The sequence below is a fragment of the Gallinula chloropus genome, assembly GCF_964237585.1.
Source record: "Gallinula chloropus genome assembly, chromosome: 19".
NCBI classification, from domain to species: domain Eukaryota; kingdom Metazoa; phylum Chordata; class Aves; order Gruiformes; family Rallidae; genus Gallinula; species Gallinula chloropus.
The window spans coordinates 2,165,083-2,190,646 of record NC_140104.1 but is presented as its reverse complement, the minus strand read 5'-3'; the positions used below and the strand labels follow the sequence as shown (position 1 = coordinate 2,190,646).

The 25,564-nt window shown below is 53.2% G+C and overlaps 1 protein-coding gene across 1 annotated transcript; it reads right to left on the bottom strand.

Moving 5' to 3' along the window:
* Nucleotides 1-2,475: 2,475 nt before the first annotated feature.
* ADORA2B (adenosine A2b receptor) lies at nt 2,476-16,874 on the bottom strand (the record flags this gene model as incomplete). Its single annotated transcript, XM_084272925.1, has 2 exons — nt 2,476-3,169; nt 16,510-16,874. The coding sequence occupies 2 exons, from the start codon at nt 16,872-16,874 to the stop codon at nt 2,476-2,478; spliced, it is 1,059 nt and encodes a 352-aa protein (XP_084129051.1).
* Nucleotides 16,875-25,564: the final 8,690 nt, after the last annotated feature.

Below are 25,564 nucleotides of genomic sequence, written 5' to 3'. Positions count from 1 at the left end.
AGTGCCAGACCTGCAGGTGAAACCCTGCTCCTTTCCAGCCATGATTAACAGGAGGAACACAGCCAAAGATAATACAGCAGGGAAGGAATGAAAGGAGGAGAGACTCAGACCCTGCCCAAATGGCAGGAGGTGGCTACATGTGTTAGCTGGACTATGACCAAGGCAGATGCAGCGAAGCTGAATGAGGTTGTTACAGGAGAAACATGTGGGACAGGAACTTCAACTGTAGAGATTTTCCTTGGATAATGCCAGTATCTGAGATACTGAGCTGTGGCTAAATTTGGACATTATATAAACATGTACAAAGCCATTCAGAGCTCACTGGTGATTCACCAAAGTTTGGGGCTGGATCTTACAGCCGAGCTGCTACACACACAGTAGGGAGATCCATGGCTCCTGTCAGCCATCCTCTGGCTGCACGGTGGGACCAAAGTCACCCCCGCAGCTGCTGCCTGCAGGTCACACTGGCTGGAATGGGATTTCTTCAGGTCAGTGTCTCAGCTTATTTTACACCATTGTTTTTTGTCTTTATAATAAGCCAGAGAAATTAAATTCTTGGGGTCTTATCTTACCCCCCTTTTAGTGCAACACAGTTAAAAAAAAATAGCTGATTTCTATATGATTCAAGTACAATTTATCAGGGACAAACTGCTCCAGGCATCACAGTCCGTCCACTGGCTGTGTTTAAACTTCTTTCCCTGCTGTCTGGCTCCCAAAGGCCCGCTGCCTGATTGCCTCCCTGCGTGGGTTACTGCTGCAAGCCACGTTTCTGCACCCCTGCACCCCAGCTTCACACCGCTCACACGGTGATGCTGCTGGCACTGAGTACTTCTGGGACCGATGGTGCCACGCAGGAACCTTCAGGCATGTCACCTGTATGCAGGTCTGAGCACGGACATCTCTGTCCCTGGACTACAGTCGGCCTTTTGGGCACGGAGGGAGGCTGTTTGGTGTTTTTCTGCCTCCCCTCCCTCTTCCTCTCAGCTATGGAATGAAACTGCCCCACAAAATAAAAGGCAGGCCAGAGTCACTGGTTCATTACAGCAGCCTGGAGAAGCAGAGCTCGTGTTCCAGAAATGGATGTGCTGCTCCTTCTACCTTTGCCTAGTTCTGAGTGTCACAGCTCCCTGTTAAATCAGGCACAGTAACTGCTGCGCTCTGGTTGCAGAGAGTCATTAACTTGCAGTACTAATGAAGACCACTCCACTGTTGAGGGGGCTTCATGCTCGCAGAGGGCCAGGACTCAGTGGCTCTCTGCAGCAGCCAGGCTAGACAATCTGCAGGGTGAGCTTGGCCAAAATCAGGCTACAAGCCAAGGCGTTCTACCTTCTCAAGCAGATCAGCTCCCTTCCAGTCTCATCTGCTACTGATGCAGTTCAGAATTAAACAAAATACAAAAAGAAAACTCACCAGTAGATAAACCCAGAACAAGCACTCGCTGCTGCTGGGGATCACTGGGCTACACGGGAGCCCCGGCAGGACCCAGTTTTTAGGAATGGGGTGAGCTGCAGCATCCAGCTCTCACAGCTTAAACCTGCACCTTGGGAAGCACAGCAAGGCTGACAGGTTTTGACCCAGGAGCCAAAGACCCACCCCTTGTCGTAGCACTCATGTCACTGAGGCAGCGTTTGCATGCCGGCTCTGGACTAGGTGAGCTGAGACCATTCCAGCACTTCGGCCTTTTGCATTTTGACAGCTGGAACCAGATTTAAACTCAACCCTGAAGCACAATCCCGTAGCCCAGAGTGATTTAAAGGCAGTAACACTGCGGCTCTAAAACTTCAGTCAGCTCTGTTCTGAAATTTTCCCTCTTCCATTAGGACTTCTGTAACTGGGGCCAAAAATAGCCAGCCAGTTCTCAGCTTGTTTTCCCATCAACAGGGTCGCATCCCTCAGAGCCTGGAACACAGTTTCAGTTTCACACCAGCAACTGGGCTAAGTTAAGACATTTTTCCCATCAGAGAATACTAGCTGCATCAAACAATTGATGGAATAATTAGGGTATTACCAAAGTGCTGTCAAGTATGGACTTAAAGAACCCAAAACCAGACACAAAATTATTACTCCTAAGTGAATCTAAAGATTAAAAAATAATAATAATAATAACAACAACAATAATTAAAGATCCTAAGACTTGACACGAGCAGCACAATTGAGGAAACACCCCCCAGCAAGTGGGTCTTCCACAGTCAGTGTCTGACCTGGAAAGGAAACACCAGACGATCACCAGCACTCTGCCAACCTGGGTTTACAGTCGAGGGTGAGCTGCACCCAGTCTCCCCGGTCAGGTTATTCCTCTAGGAGGCACTATGTTAATTACAAAACAAATTAATACAAAATAAAATACAGCTGCATAACTGCATAGTGGTCATCTGAGAGCACTCCTCTCGGAGTCAGCTGTGACTGCTCACATAGGCACAGGGAAGGGTAGTGTCAGGGACGGACTGCAAAACCCCAGGAGCGGGACGTGCATGGTCATACAGTCACGGAGGCTACTGGGGACTGAATGTTGGTGACAGTCAGGTGCTGGTTGTTGTCAGTGGCACACTTGGGGATGTCGTCTGTCTTACAGAGGATCTTGGATATGATCTTGCGGAAAGTGTAGCGGAAGTCCCTGATCCTGTAGGCGTAGATGATGGGGTTGATGACCGAGTTGGCGTGGGAGAGGATGATGGCCACGTACATCACCCACTCGGGCTTGGATTTGGAGAAGTCCTCGTGGAAGTGAGTGATGCAGTTCAAGATATGCAGGGGCAGCCAACAGAAGGCAAAAAACCCTACAATGATGGCCAGAGACTTGGCTGCGTGGATCTCCTTCTGCAGTGTGGTCCTGGAGTTGCCCATTAGTTCCATCTGATGCAACTGCTTGCAGGCAACCATGAAGATCTTAATGTAGATTCCCAACATGATAACAAGCGGCAGCAGCACGCAGCCGAAGAAGTTGAAGTACACCATGTAGCTCATCGTTACCACATTCTCAAAGAAGCATGAGATGAAGCAGCCACGGTGCTCTGTCCCACTGTCAGCCCCTGGCTCGTTGGTGGCATTGGGACAACTGCTCATGGCTTTATTCCAGCCCATAAGCGGAGTCAGTCCAATCCCAAAGGACAGGAGCCACAGCATGGCGATGAGTCCTCTTGCCCGCTTGCCAGTCACCAGACTGTTATACCTACAGCATCAGGGACAAAAACAAGAGAGAGACAGTAAATAAGTGAGTGCTCCTGACTTCCCTGAGGTGAAAGTCATCAGCATTTGGGCCAATGCCACAGAAGCCCCACCCACACCCACACAGGAACCTCACCTCTGCCATCACCTGAGGGCTAGAAAAATCTCACCTGTGCTCTATGCCTCCACAGAATGATGTGGGGAGGTGATTCACTTACTACTCCTGAGAGGTGCCAAGCACCACCCCTGCCCAAGAACATCCTTCAATAGGAGGTAAGGACTTGGAGTCTTAAAAAAACAGCTTTCTCATTGCCCGAGCCTAAACCACCAGCTAAAAGGAGGGCAAGAGCAGGGGAAATGCTCACTCTGTAAACACTGACTTACTCTGCTGCTCTGAGCATCCATTACTGGGCACGCCAGAGCATGTTGCTGGGCTACAGGAACTCCTGGGCTGACCTATTGCAGCTGAGACAATGCTGGCTCACAGCTCTGCTGGGTGACGGGTAGCTGAAGACTTCACCAGCAGCGGCACGCACCGGCAGCCTGTACACCCCGGCCAACTCGCTTCAGCTCGGGCTGCTCTCATTACTGCAGCGATGCTGGCTTCCACCAGAGACATCAGGAATGGGTGTCCCTTCCTGTGCTACCTCATCTGCAAAGGTGGGAAGTACACGTGTGTGGAAACCAGCTTCCCAAACAATCGCTGGCTGACACATGCCGGACTGCAGCCCACGCGAGCTTGTTCTGGCTGGATAACAAACACCCTGAAAGACTTTCCTGAGCCAGCAGCTGAAAGCAACTGATTGCTCAGGAGAGTTCCAAGTTGGAGGTTCTGTCTCCACAGAGTCTCACATCCAGGCACAGAGCTGGGACCCAGGGACACTGCGCTCTGCTGTCCCACACAGACAATGCTTGTCCTCTGCTGACCCACCCTAACTGGTTGTAAAGATGCAGATTTTTAAATAAATGCCTTCCTTGGGCACCTGCTGCTCTCACGTGTTATAAAGAAGCTCCACAGTGGTGCAGGGATGAGGTGATGCAGTGCTGAGGGGCGCAGAGCAGTGCACTGCCCCACACCTCCCCTCCAGAGCCCAGATGCACAGAGATGCAAACGGAGCTGGAACCTAAAGCAACAAAGGCTAAGGTGATTTGTGTGCAACCAGAACAGATGCCAACACCAGAGCATCCATCAGCTCACATTTTAGAGATAATGAAGAACTCGGGGGCTGCCAGCAAGACAACTTGAGAAACCCATTCCTGTCCTCCCCACAGCCAGTTAGCATCTGCTGGCTGACACACGTCCCCCCTTCCCACACCCTTCTCTCAGTGCTTGTTTACTTTGGCTTGGCTGCCCTGCTCCTCCTTTCCTAAGAACGTTTGCTCTGATTTTCTTCCGGCCCGTGAGGCAGAGGAGGGTTTTATTCCCACAGAACCACAGCTGTGCCTGTGAATCACGCTGCGTTCGCCCTCCACGTGAGCTGCGTGTCCCTGTCCTCCTGCAAGCTACAAAGTCAGGAGGGTAAGTGAGGGGATCTGCCAACATGAACTGAGTAACAGTGAGGGGCTGGTGGGAGACCTCAGCTCCTTCCGCATGGCCACGGTGGCAGGGCTCGCTTTGGGCATGTCAGGGCTGGACAAGAGGATGTGGGAGCAGCAGCTGCATTTGGACGATCCTGAACAGCAAACCCACTCCACAGGGTAGATGTCCAAAGGGCAGGTCTGGCCTGAAGGGTTTCTCCTGCACTGTTCTCTCATTACTGCTAGGTCTCACTGCTTCAGAAGATGAGAAAATATCAGATGGGGCATCAGTGAGGCCAAGCCTATTGATTTCAAAACCCCGGGTTAAGTTTTCAGGAGCTGGAGCTGGTCTGGGGTTGTGGGATCTGAAGATGTTAAGATTTGCTTCAGGGCAAGTTCCCAAAAATCCATTCTCTTGGCCGAGTCCGAGACTCAAGCTACAACATCAGCCAAGCTCAGCCAGTGCTGCAGGAGCTCCACACATGGGAAGAGAACACCCACGGCTCCTTGGCTTGTGCTAGCCACACTTAGCTGATCACTTTGGTTGAATCTCTGTTGCCTTGGTCATGTCACATCCCAAAAACCACTGCAATGAGACTGGAAAATGCAAAGGGGACCACTGTTCAGAAAGAGAACCCAAGGCACAGTCGCTGTGGCTCAGCGTGCCACATCGAGGTCCGTCCTCTCCAGGCTGGTGACATTCGGTGATGTCTCTTGCTGAGAACTGATGATCCCAAATAAGGCTTCTTTCATCTGCTCTTGTCCTAAACTCTTCTGCAAAGATAAAGCTTGGCTTGGAGGTTTACAATACCATTGAAGTCACTTAATTTTCTAGTGGCAGTAATGCCAGCATGTTTATTTTAGGGTAGATTGCTCCTCCCCAGCACACCCAGCAGAGCTGCAGCCGGGGAGGGTCACAGTCAAACTGGGGCCCCTTCTGCAATGAGGTGGAGGAGATCACAGAATCACAAGGTTGGAAAAGACTTTTAAGATCATCGTGTCCAACCGTCCCTGTCCTGTGCTGACCCACATCCCTGAGCACCTCACCTACCCGTCTGTTAAACACACCCAGGGAAGGTGACTCAGCCCCTCCCTGGGCAGCCTGTGCCAGGCCCTGACAACTCTTTCACAGGAAAGAACTTTTCCCTCACATCTGATCTGAACCTGCCAAAGATGGAAGCACGTGCTGCACCCCAGGTCTGCCGGAGCCAGAGCTGGGCAATGGAGAGGGCTGCAGGCCTGTCAGCACCAGTAAGAGCTGCTGGAGACAGTTATTCATGGTGCAACATGCACTCGTCAGGTTAGCTCTTTATTTTCACAGGGATGCACTGCAAATTCCTCCCAACAGCTCTCCCTTCTGTGCACTGATCCCCAGGAAGGATGGAGCTGTGTGACCACAGAGAAGGGGCACTGCTGGTCGCTGAGCTACCAGCCAGAAGAAGCCGAAGGGAAATTATGGATAGTTCTGTGTTCTAAAACTCTTCACTAATTACCTTGCTATTACCTTAATACACTTATGATTAGCCCTGATACTTAATACGCTCATTATTAGCCCTGATACTTAATACACTCATTATTAGCCCTGATACTGCCCGGAGGTTAAGCACATGCTTAAAAATCAAGGTGTCTGTGACTATTACCAGATGAAGGCACGAAGAGGCTCGTTCTGAGCTGCTGCACCCAACTGAGAAAAGCAGGCATGAGCTGCAAGACACCCGAGACCCAACTTCTGGCCTAAGCTCTATGAAACGTGCTCAGATAGTGAGGAACCAACAGCCCTGAACGCTCCAGCAAACCCCTCCTCCTTTCTCTTCCAGGCTTAATATTATTAGGCAAACCCCGATTAAAGTAAATTTACCCACCTAAGTCTGCTCAATTAACGTCGGACAAATATTGAATCTCCTCCATGTTTCTGCCCAGAGGCATCAAATGCTGCTTTAATGTAAATAACAGCAGAATAGTTTAAAATGATTTATTGAGATGAAATAACCTGGCAATGCATTAGTTCCTTTCGCAGCGCCAGGCAAAGCCTCTTTGCTGGCTTAATCATCACAAAGCAGCTCGTTACCCCAGCTCCCACCCACTGCCCCTGCCCTGATGCCAATCCCCACTGTGCTGCCATCACAGAGCAAGTCAGGTTTCTGTTCTTCCAACATCCATAACTACACTGGCCACCGGCACCGCAGCCATGCAGCCCAGGCTGCTGTGGGGCGAACGCTTTAAGGCAAGTTCAGCTGCTCTTACAAGGTGTTACCGGGCACAAGCACCAGGCTGGGACCATCACCAAAACGTGCCAGGGCACAAGACAGCTCTGCCACTGCACTGTGGAGCGAGCACCTGGAAGCGCTGTGAGTCAGGCAAGGCACAGCTCTGTCCCTGCACACGTCTGCTCTGGAGGCAGCGCTGGGGCATGATGCCCTCTGCCGCCCTCCCTGCATCCCTCCCCATCCCACGCCCAGGCTGCCGGATGCGGGGAGGTGAGCGGATGGACAGGCTGGAGACCTCAGGCCACGCAGGTGCTCTGATACAAAAAAGCAGTGATCATTTATACGTTTCTATTTTAAGTGTGAAGGAAAATACACAGACACCTCCATTCAGAAGGGGAGAGCGAGCGTTTGGCTGCCAAGCATTGTGTCCTTGTCATCTGCTTGCAGCTGTACTTCCCATCATCTTGCTCTTTTATTTCCCTTCTCTTTTTGAGCTGTAGCTACATGAAATAAGCACCACTGCTGCTGGGCTGTTTGCTCATGGGCAGCCATGGGATGGAGATGACACACCAGCTGAAACATCCTGGCAGGACGTTAGAAATGAATCACAAATTGCACCTTTGGGGGGTGGGGGGCGAGGGGAGAAAAGAAGAAAAGCTCTGCTTTTTAACCAGGAAAGGGTTGGCAGCAACAGAGAGAAATCTGATGGGTGGTTACGCGATCAGCCAAGGAAGCGGGACATCTGCGTGTCTCCAGGTCCAGTTGCAGATAAATCACTTCCTCCCACATCTGTCCCTATTGTCTGCTGGGGACAGCAGCAGCATCCCCCCGCTCGCACTCCCAGCCTTCCGCTGGACGGGTCACTGCGAACACAGCGGCACGCGGCGCTCAGGTGAGCGCGCGGCGGGACAGGAGGCATCGCTCAGCACCCCCCGCCTCCGCCTGTCCCCACCACCGCTTCTGTCACCCGCTTCATGGGAAACTTGGGGGCCTGTAGTGGTCCAGCCCCTGCACCCCTACCCCGCAGGGGATGAAGGCAACGCTGGCCCAATGGCCATCCTTAACCTGTTGAGTGGGAAGAAGTGAGCGCTCACAGGGTGACAGCCCTCTCCTGCTGCCGGTGCCAGGGGCACACACCTCCACGAGCACCCCCACCCAGCCAGGAGCACCCCATGTGTGTGGGCAGCCCCGCTCTTGTGCAACCCTGGGTAACGACATGTAAATGAGGACACCAGGCCCTTGCAACACGCCAGCCCAGCTGCAGACTGCTGCTGGAGCCTTGTATTCTACAGGGGGGGGGCGGTATGTGGGTGCTGCTCTGAGCTTTGAGCCAGGGTGCTCAGGGAGCCCTGCCTGGGCCTGGCTTCCATCCTCACAGCACGAGGAGGAACAGCCGCCCGCTCGCCTCCCCATGCTGGGAAGTTTCCATTCCCGTGTGAGGCAGCTAACCAGCAAGGTCACAGGTTGCCGTGCTTCTCGTTCAGATTCAGAGGAACACTAAAAGCCATTTAAAGACTGGAAGGCTTTAAAATCCTCTGGGGCTTGCCCTGTGCTCGTTACACGGCATCATCAGCCTTCATCTGAACAACAAGCCAGCTGCTTTGAGCTACAAGGAGATGAGGATATGCCCAGTGTAAGATGGGAGGATGTCAGGGCTGGGGCTACTCTGTGCCTACCATACTGTGCATCTGCTCCCTAGGCTGAAGCAAGTCCACCTGGTGTAGAGGCAGAGAAAGGCACAATTGGCAGCACAGAGACCAGGAGGAACCAGTTCTGGCTGAGGATGGGCCCTTGGGTGGACACCAGCCATCTGCTGCTCCCAGAGGAAGGCAGGGCTGAGGGATGTCTGCCAGAAGCAAACCTGCTAGCTCCCCAATTATGAAGACTCCAAATTACTCTTCCCAGGACAAAACCAGACAAAACCCACTTGTGCTTCACAGTCAGCCACAGCCGTGACAGTCAGGATGAGCTGGCTGTATGGAGGAGCACATTCCTTTCCTCATGGTGCCCACTGTGCCCCAGCCCTCCCCATACAACCTACAACCACCCCAGGTCCTGCAGCCTGCGAGCTCAGACTATTGTGTGTGTACAGGTCTAAAACCCTTTCAGCAAGATGTCCATACCCATGTGCTTGTCCCTTCTGAGAACTCCTCCTTCCCCGGGGCAGAGGCAGAGCAGCTGGAAACGAAGGTTGCCTTCACCAGCTCATCCCAGTTTATCCCCATGTACCCCTCTGCAGACGGGAACCTAGGCTCCACCACTGCCAGGGCAGGGGAAGGGCTGAAGGATGCTGTGTTTTCAGGGCCAGGAATGGGGGAAGGAGTCATGCAGGGGAGCGCAGTTTTGGCCTGAAGCACCGTGCAAACAACGTGCCTTCGGGTGAGCTGGGTGACTACAAGAAGCTGCAGCTCAGGCTGCTGTGAGGTGGGAGCAGTGGGGGCGGGCAGGGGGTTGCTCAGCGCTGTGTGCATGCTGAGCCCTGGCAGGACACTCAATGCAGACGTGTGAATGCATTTCTCACACGTGGGTATTCACACGGGGCAGGAGCCTGCAGTCCCTACCCTGGTGTCTGGCCCTAGGAGCTGGGCCCAGCCTGCTCACACCACAGCCCCACAAGGTGAGAAAAGGGGACTGGAAACTGAACTGAGACACCCAGGGTAGAAGCGGGGTGCAGGGCGGGCTGTGGGTTCCCTGCCCAGGCCAGACAACCCCACGCCTGACGCTGTGGGTCTGTCAGAGGCGTGCAGAGCTCCCCGGCGCACAGGAAGGAAATGAGCTCAGTGCTCTGCACACTGGCAAGCAGCGACAGTGAAACATAAGCAGCCACCTCAAGATGCCATGTGTAGGCAGGAGCGTGTGATGCCCTCACAGTTCACACTTTGCAGGGTGTTTCTGAGGCCCTAAGCACAAAAGCCCAGTTCTCCCTGCCAGGGACTGTGAGACTGGAGGAGCCTTACAAGCCCACAGCCCTCCACGGCTCTTCCCTGGCATCATCCCTGCTCCAGGACACCCAAGCCCTGCATGAGTTCCTGAGGCTGAGACGTTCTGTCATCCCAAACCTCCCAGAGCTGTTGCAGCCCAGGCGTGTGGCACCAGGGTGCCTGCATTACAGGGACCCGATTCAGAAGGAGCTCTGTGGGCTGCAAGGTGAGAGCCACCCTACACCCTGCTCCCTCAGACAATGGATAGGGGAGATGGCAGGGCTCATTGTTCTCCCTGTAACGAAACAGGGGCTAAAGACCTTGCCAAAAGCCCAAACCACTGGCCTCTCCATCCACCAGCCTTCCCTGCAGACCCCTGACCGACCTTCACAAGGGCTGAGGGGTCTTGCATGGTCAGCACCATGCCCAGTACCGCTCACCCACACACACACACCATCCCAGTGAGCTCCAGCAGCTTGTGCAACCCATCCCATCCCATCCTTGCCTCCCTGCCCAAGTGCAGCTGCATTCAAACCAGCTGGTGACACAGCATCCAGCCCCCATGTGCCAGCCACACCTCTGCAGCACAATGGACAAGTCTCATGGAAGAGACGGGGGGAAGAAGGATGTGGCCAACAGCCTCCCCCCCAACACCACGCTCCCGGGGACCCTGAGCTGGGGTTTACATGGGAAGGGGGGTGTTAATGCAGGGGTGCTGGGTGAGGGGGTGCAGGCAGTCCCCTGGCATGGTGGCACCACTCCTGCCTGTGCAGATGCTCCTGCATGTGACTGTGCTCCATCCCTTGTCCCCATCAGGTCCGGCAGCTCTGGCCCCAGTGCTGGGTGCCCACTCGCTTTGCCCACACAGCGCTGAAGGGTGAGTGTAAGGGCACAGACACACCCCCACACAGGTTATTTGTGGCTCCTTCCCAGGCCTGATGTCACCCACAGGATTAGGAGATAATCCGCTCTTTGGCACACACAAATTCCCTACGCCCACCGCCGGACTTGGCAAAGCCGTGAAAGCCGATGGGGAGGGGAGAGGACTGACACATCTGTAGGCACAGCTGGTGTCACTCATCCCTGGCACGCTGTGGCCCAACAGGAGCCCCGATACCCCACACCACGACCACCCGGTATAGCCAAGGGCTGAAGCAGAACACTCCTTAACAGACCTGGTTTTGCAGACTGTGCTATGACAAGTAGCAAGTTCATAAAGACCTCCAAGTACAGTTAACAAAGACCCCCTATTAATTAACAAAGTGAAAACGTTTAACTTGCAAAATACAACAGTTTGCTGTCAAAACATGTGGGTTTAATACATGTTCTGCAGGGAGGTCCAAAGGTCTTACTTCCAGATTAAAGTTCTGCTAGATCCCAAAAGCTGGGGGATGGTGTTTTAATCTCAGAATGATAACCTGTATATTTTACAGATCGAGCTGCCCAAACCTGAGCAAAGCTCCTAAACCCAAAGCTCCAGTGCCCTCAGCCCACAGCCTGGTAATGAGGTTTCCCACTGCACACCCATTGCCTGCTGCTCCCTGACATCCATCTGCCTGCTACTTCCCAGCTTCTGCAGGAGCTGCCTCAGGGCAGAGGTCTCAATGACAATTTCTTTCCTGATGGTATTTTTGCTTTTTGAAGAGGGAAGTGACCCCTGAGGTGGGGAGCGGGAGGGGGGGGGAAATGCAAATGTTTGGGACAGGCATTTAAAGCAACCAGGCTGCTCCCAACTAAAAATAGCTGTGATTCCCGCCCCGGTTCACGGCCGTGAGGAGATTATTCTGGGGGGTTTTATCATGCTGCTGCTTCCAGTCGGCTGCATCGGAAGCCCGGAGCGAGCGGCAGCCCTGCGACCTGCAGCCAGGAGAGCAGGCACTGCTGACCCCCAGGTGCAGCACAGCCCCCCCCCCCACCACCACCATGTCCTGCCTGGGTCAGGCTCAACCGTCACCAACTTCCTCAGCACCACGATGGCTCCGTTGCTCAAGCGAAGCCATCGGCCCTGCGGCCTGCAGCACTCGGCCACGCTTGCCAGGTTCTTGTGCACTGAATGTCTTCATTGATGGTGGCCTGATGGACAGGGGAGGCAGAGCATCCATGGTGCTGGAGTAGCACTGACTGCCGTGCTGCTGGGGCCTCAGGACCCGGCACCCTGGCCCTGAGCTGCACACGAAGAGCCGAACACGGCTGGGAGTTCAGCTGAGGGGCAACACGAGGATTGCCCTTCAGAGAGGAAATGAAGCAAGGGCAGAAGAAGGAAGAGCAGCCCCAATCCTGCCTGTCATTGAAGCCTAGGCGGCACACAGAAAATGGCAGGGGATGGCCAAGGCTCTGCAGAGGATTTCTCTCTCCTCACCAGTGGATCCAGCCCTCCCACCCTCTGCCCAGCACCTCAAGATCTTTCCTGCAGTACAGGGCCCAAAACTGAGCCCAGTATGGAAGGTACGGCCGGGACAATCCCCCCACCTCGTCCAGCTGGCCACACTGGTACAAACCCATCAACGTTTGTTCATGGTGAAGCCACCCAGGAGCACCAGCCTGGAGCTTCTGCTAGCAACAAAACTGAAGACAGGCAAGAGCTAAACCCAGGGAGGAAGGACAAGTACCAGCGCAGCTCAGTCACAAGGAATAATTTGGGATCATTTCCCTCCCTGGCAGGTCTCAGCTGGGGTGTTTGCCAGGTAGGCAGCAGCAGCACAACGTCCACTATCCCTCAGGAAGTCACCAGCCCAGCAAGGGGGCACGTGTCGTGATGTCACACAGCACGTTTCATTCTCCTGCTGCTCTCTAAATACAGACAGGCTTCTCCCTAAATCCTGACACATTTGTTCCAGGCATCTGTCCACACCTGCAGTTGTCAGACACGCCAAAGGAGTTCGGTTAATGCAAATGAAAGGGAAAGATTTTATTCCACCTACAAATCTTTGGCTCCCAGCGATGGGACTCGGGGCGGTGAAATCCAGCCCTGGAAAAGCCAGAGAGCAAAAGCCTGGCCCTGCTCTTATGCCAGACATGGATTCACTGCTGTGGAAAGATGCTCAACTGCCAGGCTTTGATTTTTTGCTGGGAGGAAGTGCTGTGGGGAAGCAGGCAAGCTTTCAGGGTGGGGGTCAGGTTGGCAGGGCAGGGATGCTGCCGTGACCTGGGCTGGCACAGGGATGGGCACACACACAGGCTACCTGGGTTGGAAGCACCAGGGTCCAAGGCAGGGTTAGAGCACTCCTGAGGACAAGAGGCTGTGTTCCCTCTCCCAGGCAGGGGAGAAGGGACCTGGGAAAGGCTCAGAGCTGCAGCTACACCAAGTGGGCAGTGGGGTGGGGGCTTCTCCACAAACACTAAATCTGTCATGAACAAAGAGTTTCAAGGGGCAGAAAGAATTCATGGCTTCGGGTCAAACCCAGCAAATATTTTTAGCCAGAAGAGAGAGAGAGAGAGAGACAGTTCTAAAACACCCGTTTAACATTTTACAAGGTCTGTGCTTTGCTGTTGTCTAGATGGGAATCTCTTAGTCCCTTCCCAGTGAGGACACCTTTGCTTCAAAAAGCAGCACACAGCATCAGCAGGGTTAAGCAGCTCAAACCAAAGATCCTGCCAGGTTGGGCAGGATCACTTTGCTTCACTTGAAATCTCCAGAAGTTGCTGTTGCTGTTTGACTGAAACAATTTTCCCTCTTCCCTGTGGGATTTCGTTTTGGTTCAGCCACAGAACTGAAAAATCCATTATTAGCCTGGCTGTAATGCAGACTTCTCCTGCACACCCCCGGGCTGCAGTCCTGCCCAGCCTCTCGGTGTGCTGGAATAGCCCTGAAATAGCACTAAATAACTCGGCACAGTCAACACACACAAGCAGCTCTCAATGTCCCTGCCCCCACAGGGAGCTCGGGGGGCATTGGATGCAACAGGGACTCTTGCCTGCTCTGCAGCAACGGCGTTATCATAGAATCACAGCACGGCATGGGTTGGAAGGGACCCCAAGGGTCACAGAGCTCCAACCCCCCTGCCACAGGCAGGGCCACCAACCTCCAGGCCTGGAGCTACACAAGGGTGCCCAGGGCCCCAGCCAACCTGGCCTTGAACACCTGCAGGGACGGGGCACCCACCCCCTCTCTGGGCAGCCTGTTCCAGCCCCTCACCACTCTCTCTGTAAAAAAAAACTTTCCCCCTAATATCTAATCTAAACCTTCCCACCTTCAGCTTCACTCCATCCCCCTTGTCCTGCCAGTCTCTGCCCTTTAACAAGCTGATTCCCCTCCTGTTCCTCTGCTCCCTTCAGGGACTGGCAGGCTGCAATGAGGTCCCCCTGCAGCCTTCTCTTCTCCAGTCTGAACAAGCCCAGCTCCCCCAGCCTCTCCTCACAGGGGAGCTGCTCCAGCCCTCTAATCATCTTTGTGGCTCCTCTGAACCCCAGTCCATTGGAATTGCTAACAGGACTCAGTATAAATCATTTTCTTAAATGTTTCAGACTCAATGGGCTGTTACCAGCCTCTGTGCTCATCTCCAGCACCAGCCTTTTAGCAAGAAAAACTTTTCCTAAGGTCTCCATTCCTCCAATCCGATGTCCAACCTTCCCTTTCCACAGCACAGACCTCCTCCAGAAGCCAGGCACTTACCTGAGGTGGGTGGCTGGACAAGTCTCTGCCCTCTCACCACAGGCAGCACTGGGGAGCACCTCAGGAAGAGCGATGCTGACAAGACAGTGCTAGCTGAGCCTTGGTTGGAAAACCCTAGTGGCAGGAGAGAAGTGTTTTGCCAGAGTAGTTTTATAACCCCCTCTATGCTCTCTTGATCTTGGCTGTACAAATAAAAACAGCTTCTCAGTCCCTAAATCTCCCATTACCAACAGCTTCTCAGTCCTTAAATCTCCCGTTACCAAAGCGATGACCTGTCTGTTGCTCTGCACTCCTCACAGAAGAAAGCCCCCTCCTTCTGAAGGGGTTTTACTCACCAGTCACCTCCAAGATCAATGCTCTGGGCCTCAATGCCTCAAAGCCAAGACCACCTTGGTCATTGCATTGATCTTAGAGGTGACGTGACAGTTAGACCAGCCTCGGATGGGACTCCTGGATCTCTGTGTCCAGCTAAGAAGCATTCACAGCAGCCAAGGTGTTTGTGCAGATGGAATAAAAGATTTGGCCCAAGACAGGGTGGAAAAGCAGCGCTGGGAGAGGGACGGATGCCGGAACAAGGCAGAACTGCTCTCAGGGTTCAGCCCCAGGGGTGTAGGGACTGATCTAGTGGGAATGGAGCAAACCTGCGGAGCCCAGGATTGTGAAAGAGAGCAGAGGGAAATACTTGCTATTTTGTCACTTAGCAAAACCACTTCCCTCCTGCAGAGCTGTAACCCAGCCCCTCTGAGCGCTTCTGATCGGCTCCCCTCGCCTCGGATTCCAGCAGAGCAGAAACCCACCTAACAACTCAACTTCCTCAGCCAGGCGCTGCAAGAAAGGCGCTGGCGGTACAGAGGGAGGGAGTTACAATTAACAGCTTGCCTGTAGCAGGAGGTGTGATTAAACCCAGGCTTAAACAAAAACCCCAAGCCCAACCTGCTTCCGTAGCCTCTGCTGTGCTGCTAGCTAGCCCCCATCCTGAGAAACCCCCAAACCAACGAATGGCAGAGGCACCGCAGTGTTATCCGGAGCCAACGGACATCTCTGAATCCAACCAGGTTTCCAAGATGCTGGCAGCAACCTGAGCAGCTCTGCCCTGCTCCCTCCCATAGGGATGAGGGCTGCAGCTTGATTCCTGTTGCTCTGCATCCCGTGGAATTTCCACGCTCCTGTGACACTCAGCCACTCAGCATTTCCACTACCAGCTTTTATCATCTGCCTGATGACTAATTACTCTTTGCCCAGTGAATGGCAGTTCTGCAGTGCGAGGTGCCAGGACAGGGTGAAGGGATTAGTAGCCTTTGCTACTGCACTTGGGTGAAGGTTTAAAACCATAAAATCCTAAAACCTGGGGTAAGAATCCTCTCTCCTTCTCTCTCCTTTCATGGCATATGCACAGAGCCAGCATTTTCTGATCTATTCATTCACGTATGGTGCACTCTCAGAAGGAAAAGGTACATGTACAAGCACAGAAGTACAGTATCAGCGTTTGTAGATGCTACCAATTGCATTTCCAGTCCATTCATTACATCCCTCTAAAGACAGCCTAGGCAGACTCCAGTTCTAGCTCCGAACATGACGTCTGTACCAAGTCACAGTCAGATCTGTTTGAGATGACTTTCAGCTCAGGATTGTGTCCTGAGCTCAGGAAGACACAGCCAGCAAAACTACTTCTCTAACAGGCTGGGACGTAGGAGGAAGAGCAGTTGCTCCTACATTTAATTACCTGGGAGATGCCCAGACACCACAATAATGGGGGCTGTATAAATACCTACATAGATTAGCTACAACTATCCCAAGCACACTACTACACCTCTGCATCCCCCCCCACCGAAGCCACTGACCCTCCCAAGACAAATATCCCCAAGAAGCTGAGCTCAGAAGCAGGATACTGAGAGACTAATCCCAGACCTGCAGCAAGCAAGGGCAAAACCCCTGGTGTTTTCATCACCATCCTCATCACCACCTGTGAGCAGCAAACCTCTTATGGCAACACTAGAGACTACAGGTCCCGGTGCAACAGGGAGAGGAAGATGACAGCCTGGGCTGCCAGGGAATGTGGCTACTCACGTGCCGCCCAGCCTCTTACCTCAGCGGGATCTTAATAGCCAGGTACCTGTCGATGGCCACGGCCAGCAAGCTGAAGATGGAGCTTTGGGTCAGCACCAGCACGAAGCAGGCGAAGAAGAGGCAGCTGTGAAAATCCACCTGGAACCCGATGCTGATGGTGATGGCGAAAGGGATGGCTAAGAGCCCCACGGCGATGTCAGCCACGGCCAGGGACACCAGGAAATAGTTGGTGGCGTTCTTCAAGGTGCTGTTGATGGCCACGGCCCAGCAGACCAGCACGTTGCCAGCGATGGACAGCACGGCGATGATCAGCTCCAGCACGATGTAGGTGGTTTTCATAGTGTCCATGGCGAGAGCCCAGGGCGAGGAGCCGGAGCTGTTCATGAGAGAAAGGTACTTTCCACCGGGCGCCCGGCCGCAGGTACCAACAGGCCACGGGGCAGCGCTTCCCGGAGAGAAACACCCATGTCCGGGCTCACCGCCGCCTCCCGCCCGGCCGCCGGGGCGTGGGGGGGCCGGAGGGGCGCGGCGAGCCCCGGGCCGCGGCCCCCCGCTGCCCGCACCGCCCGGCCCCCGGGGGCATCCGCGGCCGCTCTCCCGCGGGGCACCGGTCACCGCCCGGCCGCCGCGGGGCCCGGCCGCCGCTCCCACCGCGGGGCCATCCGCCGGCACCTCGGGGCGGGACGGGGACGGGGATGGGGATGGAGATGAGGACGGGACGGGCCCGCCGCCGCCGCTCCTCCCGGGGATGCTCCGCTGCCGCCGCTCCGCCCGCGGAAAGCCGCTGCCGGCCGCGGCGGGGCTATTTCTGCACATGGGGCGAGCGGGGCGGGGAGTGCGCGGCGCCGAGCCGATTGGCCGAGAACCGGCGGGCCCCGGGACGGCACCCCCGCACCGCCCGGCACCGCCCGGCCCCGGCCCCTGGCACCGGCACCCCCCCCCGACCCCCCCCCACCTCCCGCACCCGGCATCACCCGGCACCTGCACCAGCACCGCCCGGCCCCGCACCCCGGTACCGGCCCCGCCCGGACCCCGGCACCACCCGCCGCTGCCCCCGGGCTGGGTGCTCGCCCCGGGGCCAGTTTGGGAAGATGCTCCCGAAGGTTTCGGCCCCAGCACGACCTGGGCTCAGCAGTCGGTCCAGGCTGGCGGGACACGGCGGGGGTCCGGGCACGGGGAGGAAAATCCCAGCTGAGAGCAAAGCACTGACCAAAAGTCGCCGGTTTCACAAGAGTCATGACAGGGCTCAGCCTGTGGCCGGTCGTCACACAACGTGACGTCTCCTGATGTAAAAAGATGGCAAAATACCACGGATTAGCAAACCTTATTACTCATAGGGCCACAGGAGTTATGGGCTGAGAAACCTGGGGAAAAGTTAAAACCTTCACCTTGTGGTGGATCTTAAAACCAGCAGAGAATCTGAAGAGAAACGTGATTTAACTACTGCTCACCTTTCCATCACAGCTTTCATGCTTCATACTGTGCTCACCCTCAAAACCCAACCGGATCGGAGGTTGAGCTGCACACCGGGCTGTAGCATTCAGCAGCACTAAACAAGCCAGGGAAGAAACTGGGGGAGAAAAACCCTAACAAAGCAAAATAAACCTTCCTGTAGCAAACAGAAAGGAAAAGAAAATGGGTTTGGGTTGGGTTTTTTTTTTTTTCTGTTTAAAGAGTTGGAAATAAAATCCTATGGAAGAGGGGAAGGTGAAGCTTTCTGGGGATGCCAAGTTAAAGCAGAGCAGAAACAAATAGGGTCTAAATTATTTTTATGGTCATGGCATAAATGGATGAGAAAAGCTTTGGGTGAGACAGATGTGAAGGGAACTCCTCACTGATGGCGAATGGAGCCGTTTTATTCCAGTGGGACTCTCAGGAGCAGAATGCTTCGGGATGAGTAGGACACTAAAGGAGAGCCAAGGCTGTGGTATATTTGATCCGATGGGGACAAATGGCAAGGTCCCCTTGCTCCTTTTAGACAGCAGCATCATCACTTGGGAGTGTCACCACCCCTTGCCCTCCTCCCGAACACCTTTGCACTCTCTCTGCAGGACTGATGCTCATGGTGGCACAAGCACAGACATTGGTGTCCATCCAGGACCACACTGAAAAGTACAACAGAGCTTTGAGGAGACCTCAAGGCTGCGATTACACAGCCCCCATGCCAGGCTGCTCTGTATTTCTCAGCACCATCTGGATCCTGAACTTGCCTACACTGGTTTGGTTTATTTATTATTTTGGGATGAGCGTAGCTTTCCTTGTGCAGAGCTTGTTATAACCATGTCAACGATCATGGAAAAGCACTCCCCCCCCAAAGCAATGGATTTACATCAGGGTTTTTACACACGCTGCTTCCCTGAGTTCTCAAACGTGTGCCAACAGAAGCCTCTGCTGCTTTACAGCACCTCAGCTTGATGAGAATCAACTTTTCGCAGTGGCTACAGTTTCCTCAGCAGCAGAGCTGCTTTTGTGCTCATGGAAGTACTTTTTGACAGGCTGAGCCAAGGGAAATTGTGGTTTATCAAGTCAGACACGGAGAGAGAAACCATTCTTTCAGTTCTGATGAATAGGTTGCTCTGGGCAAGGTGTCTGTGAGACAGGTAGTAAGGCAATGTGGAGCTTATGGATTTTGCATTACAGAGATTGATGGCTCCCCAAAGCAGTGAAGCCTTTGCCAAGGTGCAGTGGTTTGTTTTGGCGTTAACTGATGCAGCTGAACACACTCTGAATACAGCCCAGCTGTAAGCAGAGCCAGGGACAAGCGTGCTCAGCACTGTCACACCAAACGTGGTTAAATCCTGCTGGCAGTGAGAGGCGGATGAGCCCGTTCCCAGCCAGAGATACTGCCCCTGCCCTCCAGCTGCATCCTTCCAGTCCTGCTTTAAATACAGGGCATTGTGCACCCTGCCATTAAACACCAGCTGGATGTGCTGGCCTTAAGTATTAATCATCGGAGCAGGCGCTGTGAAACTCGACAGTTCTTGGGGCTCTGAAGGTGATGAATCCGTCAGTGATAATGGGCATATTTATATACCAGAGTCCGTAAAGGAGTAGAGAAGCCACACCATTAGCAAGGTAAATACAGCCCAAAGCTGGCAGCTTCTGGGACCTGTTTAAGAACTGGAGCATAACAGTGACATGGCAACAAGTGCACGGTGCACCGCTGGATGCGAGGATGTCAGATACAGAGACACATGAATCATCGTTACTATTATTTTCCTGGATTCTATTTTACTCCAAGGATTTGCCTCTCAACACTCATGCAGGAAACGGACCCAGCCCCGATCTGCTTCTTTCAAGTGTTAAGAACTGACCTGGCTCTTTTGTTCAGCGGGAAGCAGATTTAAACAGGTCCCACGTTATGAATGGTGAAGCGGAGGGGGACAGGATCGGCCCCTGGTGCGGCCCTGGGCCGTGTCTCCGCGGTTTGGCAGAAGCCCACCGGCCTCGTACGTGCTGTTCCCTCTGTCGTGCAGGCCCCCTGGGGGAGCGGAGCAGCCGCTTTGGAGGCAGCACGTTTCCTGCAGCCCTCTGTGATCTCATTTGTGTGAGGCCTCTGCGCAGTCTCAGGCTTCGCTGAGGACTTCCCCAGCAACCTCTGCCTTGACACCTTCAGTACTTTTGGCCCAGCCACAAAGAAGTCATGAGGAGCCCCACTAACCCACATCTCTCCGTAGCCACAGGTGTCCCTCTGCACCAAGCCTAGAACCGAAGAAAGGCTCACAAGTCAGGGACAGCTGAGATGTCCTCGATGATCCTGCAGCTGATTTGCCATCCCAGATGCTAAGGACATGGTGGTAGAGGAGTAACAAGTGCTGAAGCAGGAGGGTCTCTGCTTCAAAGGGACATCGACACTTCTGGGTATCAAAAATGGGGGGAAAAAGTGTTTGCCAGGGAAACAGTCCATCTGTCTTGCTGCTACAGGCACATCGGTCATACTGACTTTGGGAACCCATCGTTGACCTGAGCATGCTGTGGTCCTGAGTAGAACTGGCTCTTGGGTGCCTGGGGGCATCAGCCATGGCTGGTGGCTTCACAAGCAAAGCAGGTGCCAGCCATCCCTTCCACTAAGGGACAGCTCCACCCTGCCCAGGAGGTGAGTAGGACAGAGGCAGTCCCCAGGGCTTTCTCAACAAGCCCTGCTCTGGAGCGTAGGCTGTAGCTCAGTCCTGTGTCATGGCATCGCCTTTCTATGTCCACGGAAGCTCAGAGGTTCTCTGCTCCTCCAGACCTCGCAGCACCCCTCGGTACAAGCCCCTGCACACGCTCTCCCCAGGCTGCACTCACATTCCAACCTTGTTCACTCCCTGCCTTTGCCACGAGGACCCTCACCTACAGGAACGGCCAGAGGTGGCGGTGATGGCCAGGGGTTCATAAGGTGGACAGAGGGATCTGGACTATGAACAGGCTCGTGTCTGTCACGGGGCCGTGTCTGACTGCCAGGGCATCATCATACCTCAGCCACAACCTGCTCCACAGGACCCATCAGCCCAGCCAAACTGCCCCTCTCGAGTGAACTGAGTCCCTGTTACCGTTTGAGTCTCCACTAGCACTCCTAAGCTCTTTTGTAGGACAAGATGTAGCTTGTCCTGAACCCAGCTCCAAGAAAGGATTCCCAAGACACAATATAACCTGCAAACCACGCGGCAGGTATAAAAACCCTCTTCAAAGCAGCGCTGCCAGCGACCGGGCTCAACTGCCCACAGCCTAGGCCCAGGGAGCACGGTTTTTGAGGCCGGGGGGGGTATGCAGGCAGGTGAAAGGAGTACTCAGTGCCTGAATATTTATTGCCTGTGCTGAGCATTAGCATGTCAAAGATCCCAGGTGAGCTCTGCAGTAAACAATGGAGGTGAATGGCCAAAGGTGGGTTTGTGGAAGGGAGCCGGAAAGGAAAGCAGAGGGTGAAATTCCAGGGAAAACAATTTCCATACTGGAGACTTCCATAAGTTTGCAAAATCCTTGGAAAACAAACCAGAGAGAATTAGGTTAAGATGGTAAACTGCAGACTGGCAAAACTTGGATTTTCCTAGACCCCAGGGTCACTGCCAGGTAATATATGGATATTATCCTGGAATTTAAAACCAGGGCTTAAATTATCTGCAAGAACTCACCTTGTAACAATGCAGGTGTGTGGATTCTTTGTAAGTTGTGGGTTATATCTTACACCTTTCATTGGAAAACAAAAAAGTCACCACAAGACTGAAAAAAACCCCCAAACTGTAAACAGCAGTGAAATTAAAAGGGAAGGATTCTGGCTGAGCAGAGGCGAGGGTATGGAGATACCATTTGGAAGGCATTTTTAATTTATCTCCGTGTGTAATTTTATTTACTATCCACCTCCTATGATGAAGAGCCAAGTACTCTTCCAGCAGCGTTTTCAGGTGAAAGCAGCAGCTCCAGCCAAGAACACATCAAGCCCCAACAGCGCTGAGGCCCAGTTGCAAGGCCTCACCCGCACGCGGCTCCAAGCTGGTTACTGGGCCCAGTTGTCTCCTTTATGTTGGTGGAGCTGGGACAGCCAGTTTCCTCAGAGAAGTCGATGGGAAGCACTGCTCCATTTCCAGGCCAGGAGCAGTAGCTGGAAGCCCAGGGTGAAGGTGGATGGGCAGGGATGCCGTTGGTGATTGTGATTCCACCTTCACCACTTCATGCCCTGAAGTGTGACATTTGGCACGCCAAGTGAATACCCTGAGAAGACTTGAACTATTGTGATGCAAGTGCTCTGAGCATAGAATTATGTTCCAGTTCTGGAGAAAAGGCAGATTTCACTCAAATCCTTCAGCCTGTTTGCTCTCTGCAAGGTGGAAGCAGGACCTGTGAATACCATAGCACTGTTATTCCCGTTACCTGTGGCTCTCAGAGCACAGCTATGCACACAGAGAAGCCTTGAATCTGGTGTCCCAGGTCCCAGCTAGAGCTCTGAAAACCATCCCCAACCTCCAGCTGGTCACGTGGGGCAGCTTGGCTGTGGCAAAGGGGAAAAACTGCAGAATACACAGAGAAACCTCACAGGGGCCAATGCAGGGGAAAGGACCAGCCTTCCCCCCCCCACGCTGGCTCCCCACTTGCCTGCCAGTGCACACTGAACCCCAGTATCATTATTACAGCCCCTGTCCCATCGATCCATCACAAAGAGAGGAGATTGTTCTGGTTTTCTTCTCTCTTGGCAAAAAAAAGGCTTCATAAACCTTGTGCTCAACACCATTCCAGCCCAAGAGCTGGGGTAGTGTGGTCTCCATCCTCACAAGGCTTTATCAGACCCCCCCCAGCTCAGCTGCTGTGAAAGCAATGCCTTCATCACAGCTGGAGCGCACTCTCCCATGGCATATTATTTATTATTAATATTAGCAGCCCCTTTGCAAGCTTCAGGCTGAACTCTCCCTTGCCAGAAAGGCTCTCCAGGGCCTCGGCAGTACAATTGCTCTCAAGGGCTGAGCTGTATGTGTAATATTGCTGCTGCCATGCTCTCCAGACCCGGTGGGATGCCCGAACCTGATACTAGGAGCTGTGTTATAAATAAGCAAGAGGCCACGCTCACAGCTTCCACCATAACTGCCCTGGCTGCAGTTTTTATTTCAGCAGGGAAAATAATGGACATTTTATAGCTGAAAAAGCCAGGAAGACTCATGATAGTAACCTCACTTCCCAGGAGCTTGATCCTGTTGGGAGAAGGTTGAGTATGCCCAGCTGAATCACCAGCTCAAGGAGTTAATTCGATCCCTTGACTCATGTGTGGGAGTGACTTAGAGAGACAGGAGGAGGTGAGAAGACAAAAATCACAGCACCTCAAGGTGGAACAAGGGTTTGAACTGCTATATACTCTTTGGGGTTTTTTTTTAAAGCCACAAGCAGTGGTAAAATAGAGCTCTGCACAGAAGGTGCACAGCTGTGCCTGTGCAGTGGGTGAGAGGAAGCTCTCACTCCCCTGTTCATGCTCTTAATCTTGTTACTTTCTCTTTAACCAGTCTAAGCCCTCGGAGTGTGGGTAAGGACCAAACCTTGCTCATTGCTATGTACTTAAGAAGAGACAGCAGTTCACATTCTAGATGTGTGGATAATGTTTACCCACCTTGGCATTTTACAGCTTTCGTTTCCTTCCTGCTGTGCTCAATAAAACCCACTGATTGCCCCCCCCAGTCTGGCTGTCATCTTATCTGGGTGACATTTACTTAGGGTCCCACTACTCAGAATCTGCACCTGCAGTTTTCCCACATCAAAATTCTAAACCACTACCTGGGGGTCTTCTGCCACCTGGCTCTGACCTTTGCAGTCTCCAGCTGGAGACTCCTTAGTGCTGACACTTCCCTACCCCCCGTTCCGCCTCATTATCTTCCAAGCACAGGGATGACCAGGACAGCTTCTCAAGCAGAGCTCACCTGCACTGACATCACTATGGCTACTGCAACCTCACAAGAGATGCATACAGAGTCGTTTGCCATTCCTAATGACAGCACTACAGAAACTTCTGCTCTTCCAGGAACATTTCTGGTGGTGGTGGTGTCTGGAAAGCGTGATGTCCCTGAGGAGTTTAAAAAGCCTGGTGTCTCTGGAGTCAGAGTGGTGAAGTAAGCAAGCTGGGTAGTTAAGAAGACCATGAACTGAGGGCCCATTTGTTTAGGAGCTTGGGAACTTGAGGAACAGAAGGTTTGACTCAGAGATGGGGGAGACTGAAAAACACAGTAGTAAACCTTTCCTGAAACCGAGAGTTTCCTTTTCATCACACCTCATGGAACCACAAATGAGCTCACGTAGGTTGAAACAATGCCTGTGACCAGCATGCCTGCCTCTGCTCCTGTGGAAAGCCCCGTTTGGGAACCTGAGACTCCTACTGCTCCTTCCAGGCTTTAAACTTCAGACTGCACCGGCTGTGTGGTCTTCAGCTTCAGATGTAGGTCAGGTCATGGCTCTTTGCTTCTGTCTGTGTCTGCCTCTGCCAGGGGCCCTGAACATGAACCTCAAACCCCTGGAATCCCTGTTTGGAGCAGCTCTGTGTGTTCAGAGAGGTCTTGGTTCATGATGGGGCAGAGGCACTAAGCTGATGCAAACAATTAAAACCTTTGCACCTCAAACAGAACAACATGCACCAGCCAGGGAGGGAATTATTCTTCCCACCCCAATCCATGTTCTCTAAGCATCAGGAGACACTTGGCAGTGAAACCAAACTCAGCAGCAAAGCAGTCCTGAACCTCATCATCTCACCCCATCTACAACCAGCCACAAATAATCCTGGGAGGAAGACTGGCCTCAAGTCTCATTTCCAGTGTCCTGCTGAACCACTTGCAAACCCCTCAGCATGTATTGCTGACAGCCTCCACGGAGCATCCACCTTTTCCAACAAAGAAATCAAAGTATATTCCAAAGAGCTGGGACAGCACAGCTGCCTGTAAGCATCCAGAAGCTTCCTTCAGGAATGGAAACACCAAGCTGGGCAGTAAGACCCAGCAGGGCTTTGGAACCAGCCCTTCCTAAACAGAATCTGTTTTCTGAAAGATAACGAGTGAATTCACGGGCATTAATGGTTGCAGAGAGATGAATATAGTGAATCCTGACAAAAATAAGGAGTCTCTTACATCCTTTCCAACTGTACATCCTGGGCTGTTCAATTTTTGACTGACTTGCCACCATGGCACATATTTCTGGTGAGTGGTTGTTTGGCTGAAGCTCTGAGTCCCAGTCTGCAATAGCATGACTCTGTTTTGTAGCCCTTGCAGCTCAAGCAAGGATTACAGGGGCAGGTTTTTAAAGAGCCAACAAACAGAGATATCTTGTTTGATGGTTTGTTTAAAACCAAAGCAAACATGAACTAAAGTAGCTGCAATGACAGGTACCTTGCTACCCACTGGTAGCTCTGTACTGCACAAAGAGCAGACTGACAGCAATGGCTTGGGAGGTTTGTCTCTCTCTAGACAGAGAGCGGGACAAACTCATCACATGCAATTTTTGCTCCCTGGTCTGGAAGGCTGGAAGGATTTTTGCCTTTCCATATCCTTGGACTCAAGAGTCTGTATCAAAAAACTGCTGCTGGCCACCAGACATGAAGGATGCTGCCTAACAGTTTGATCTGTGGACAACCC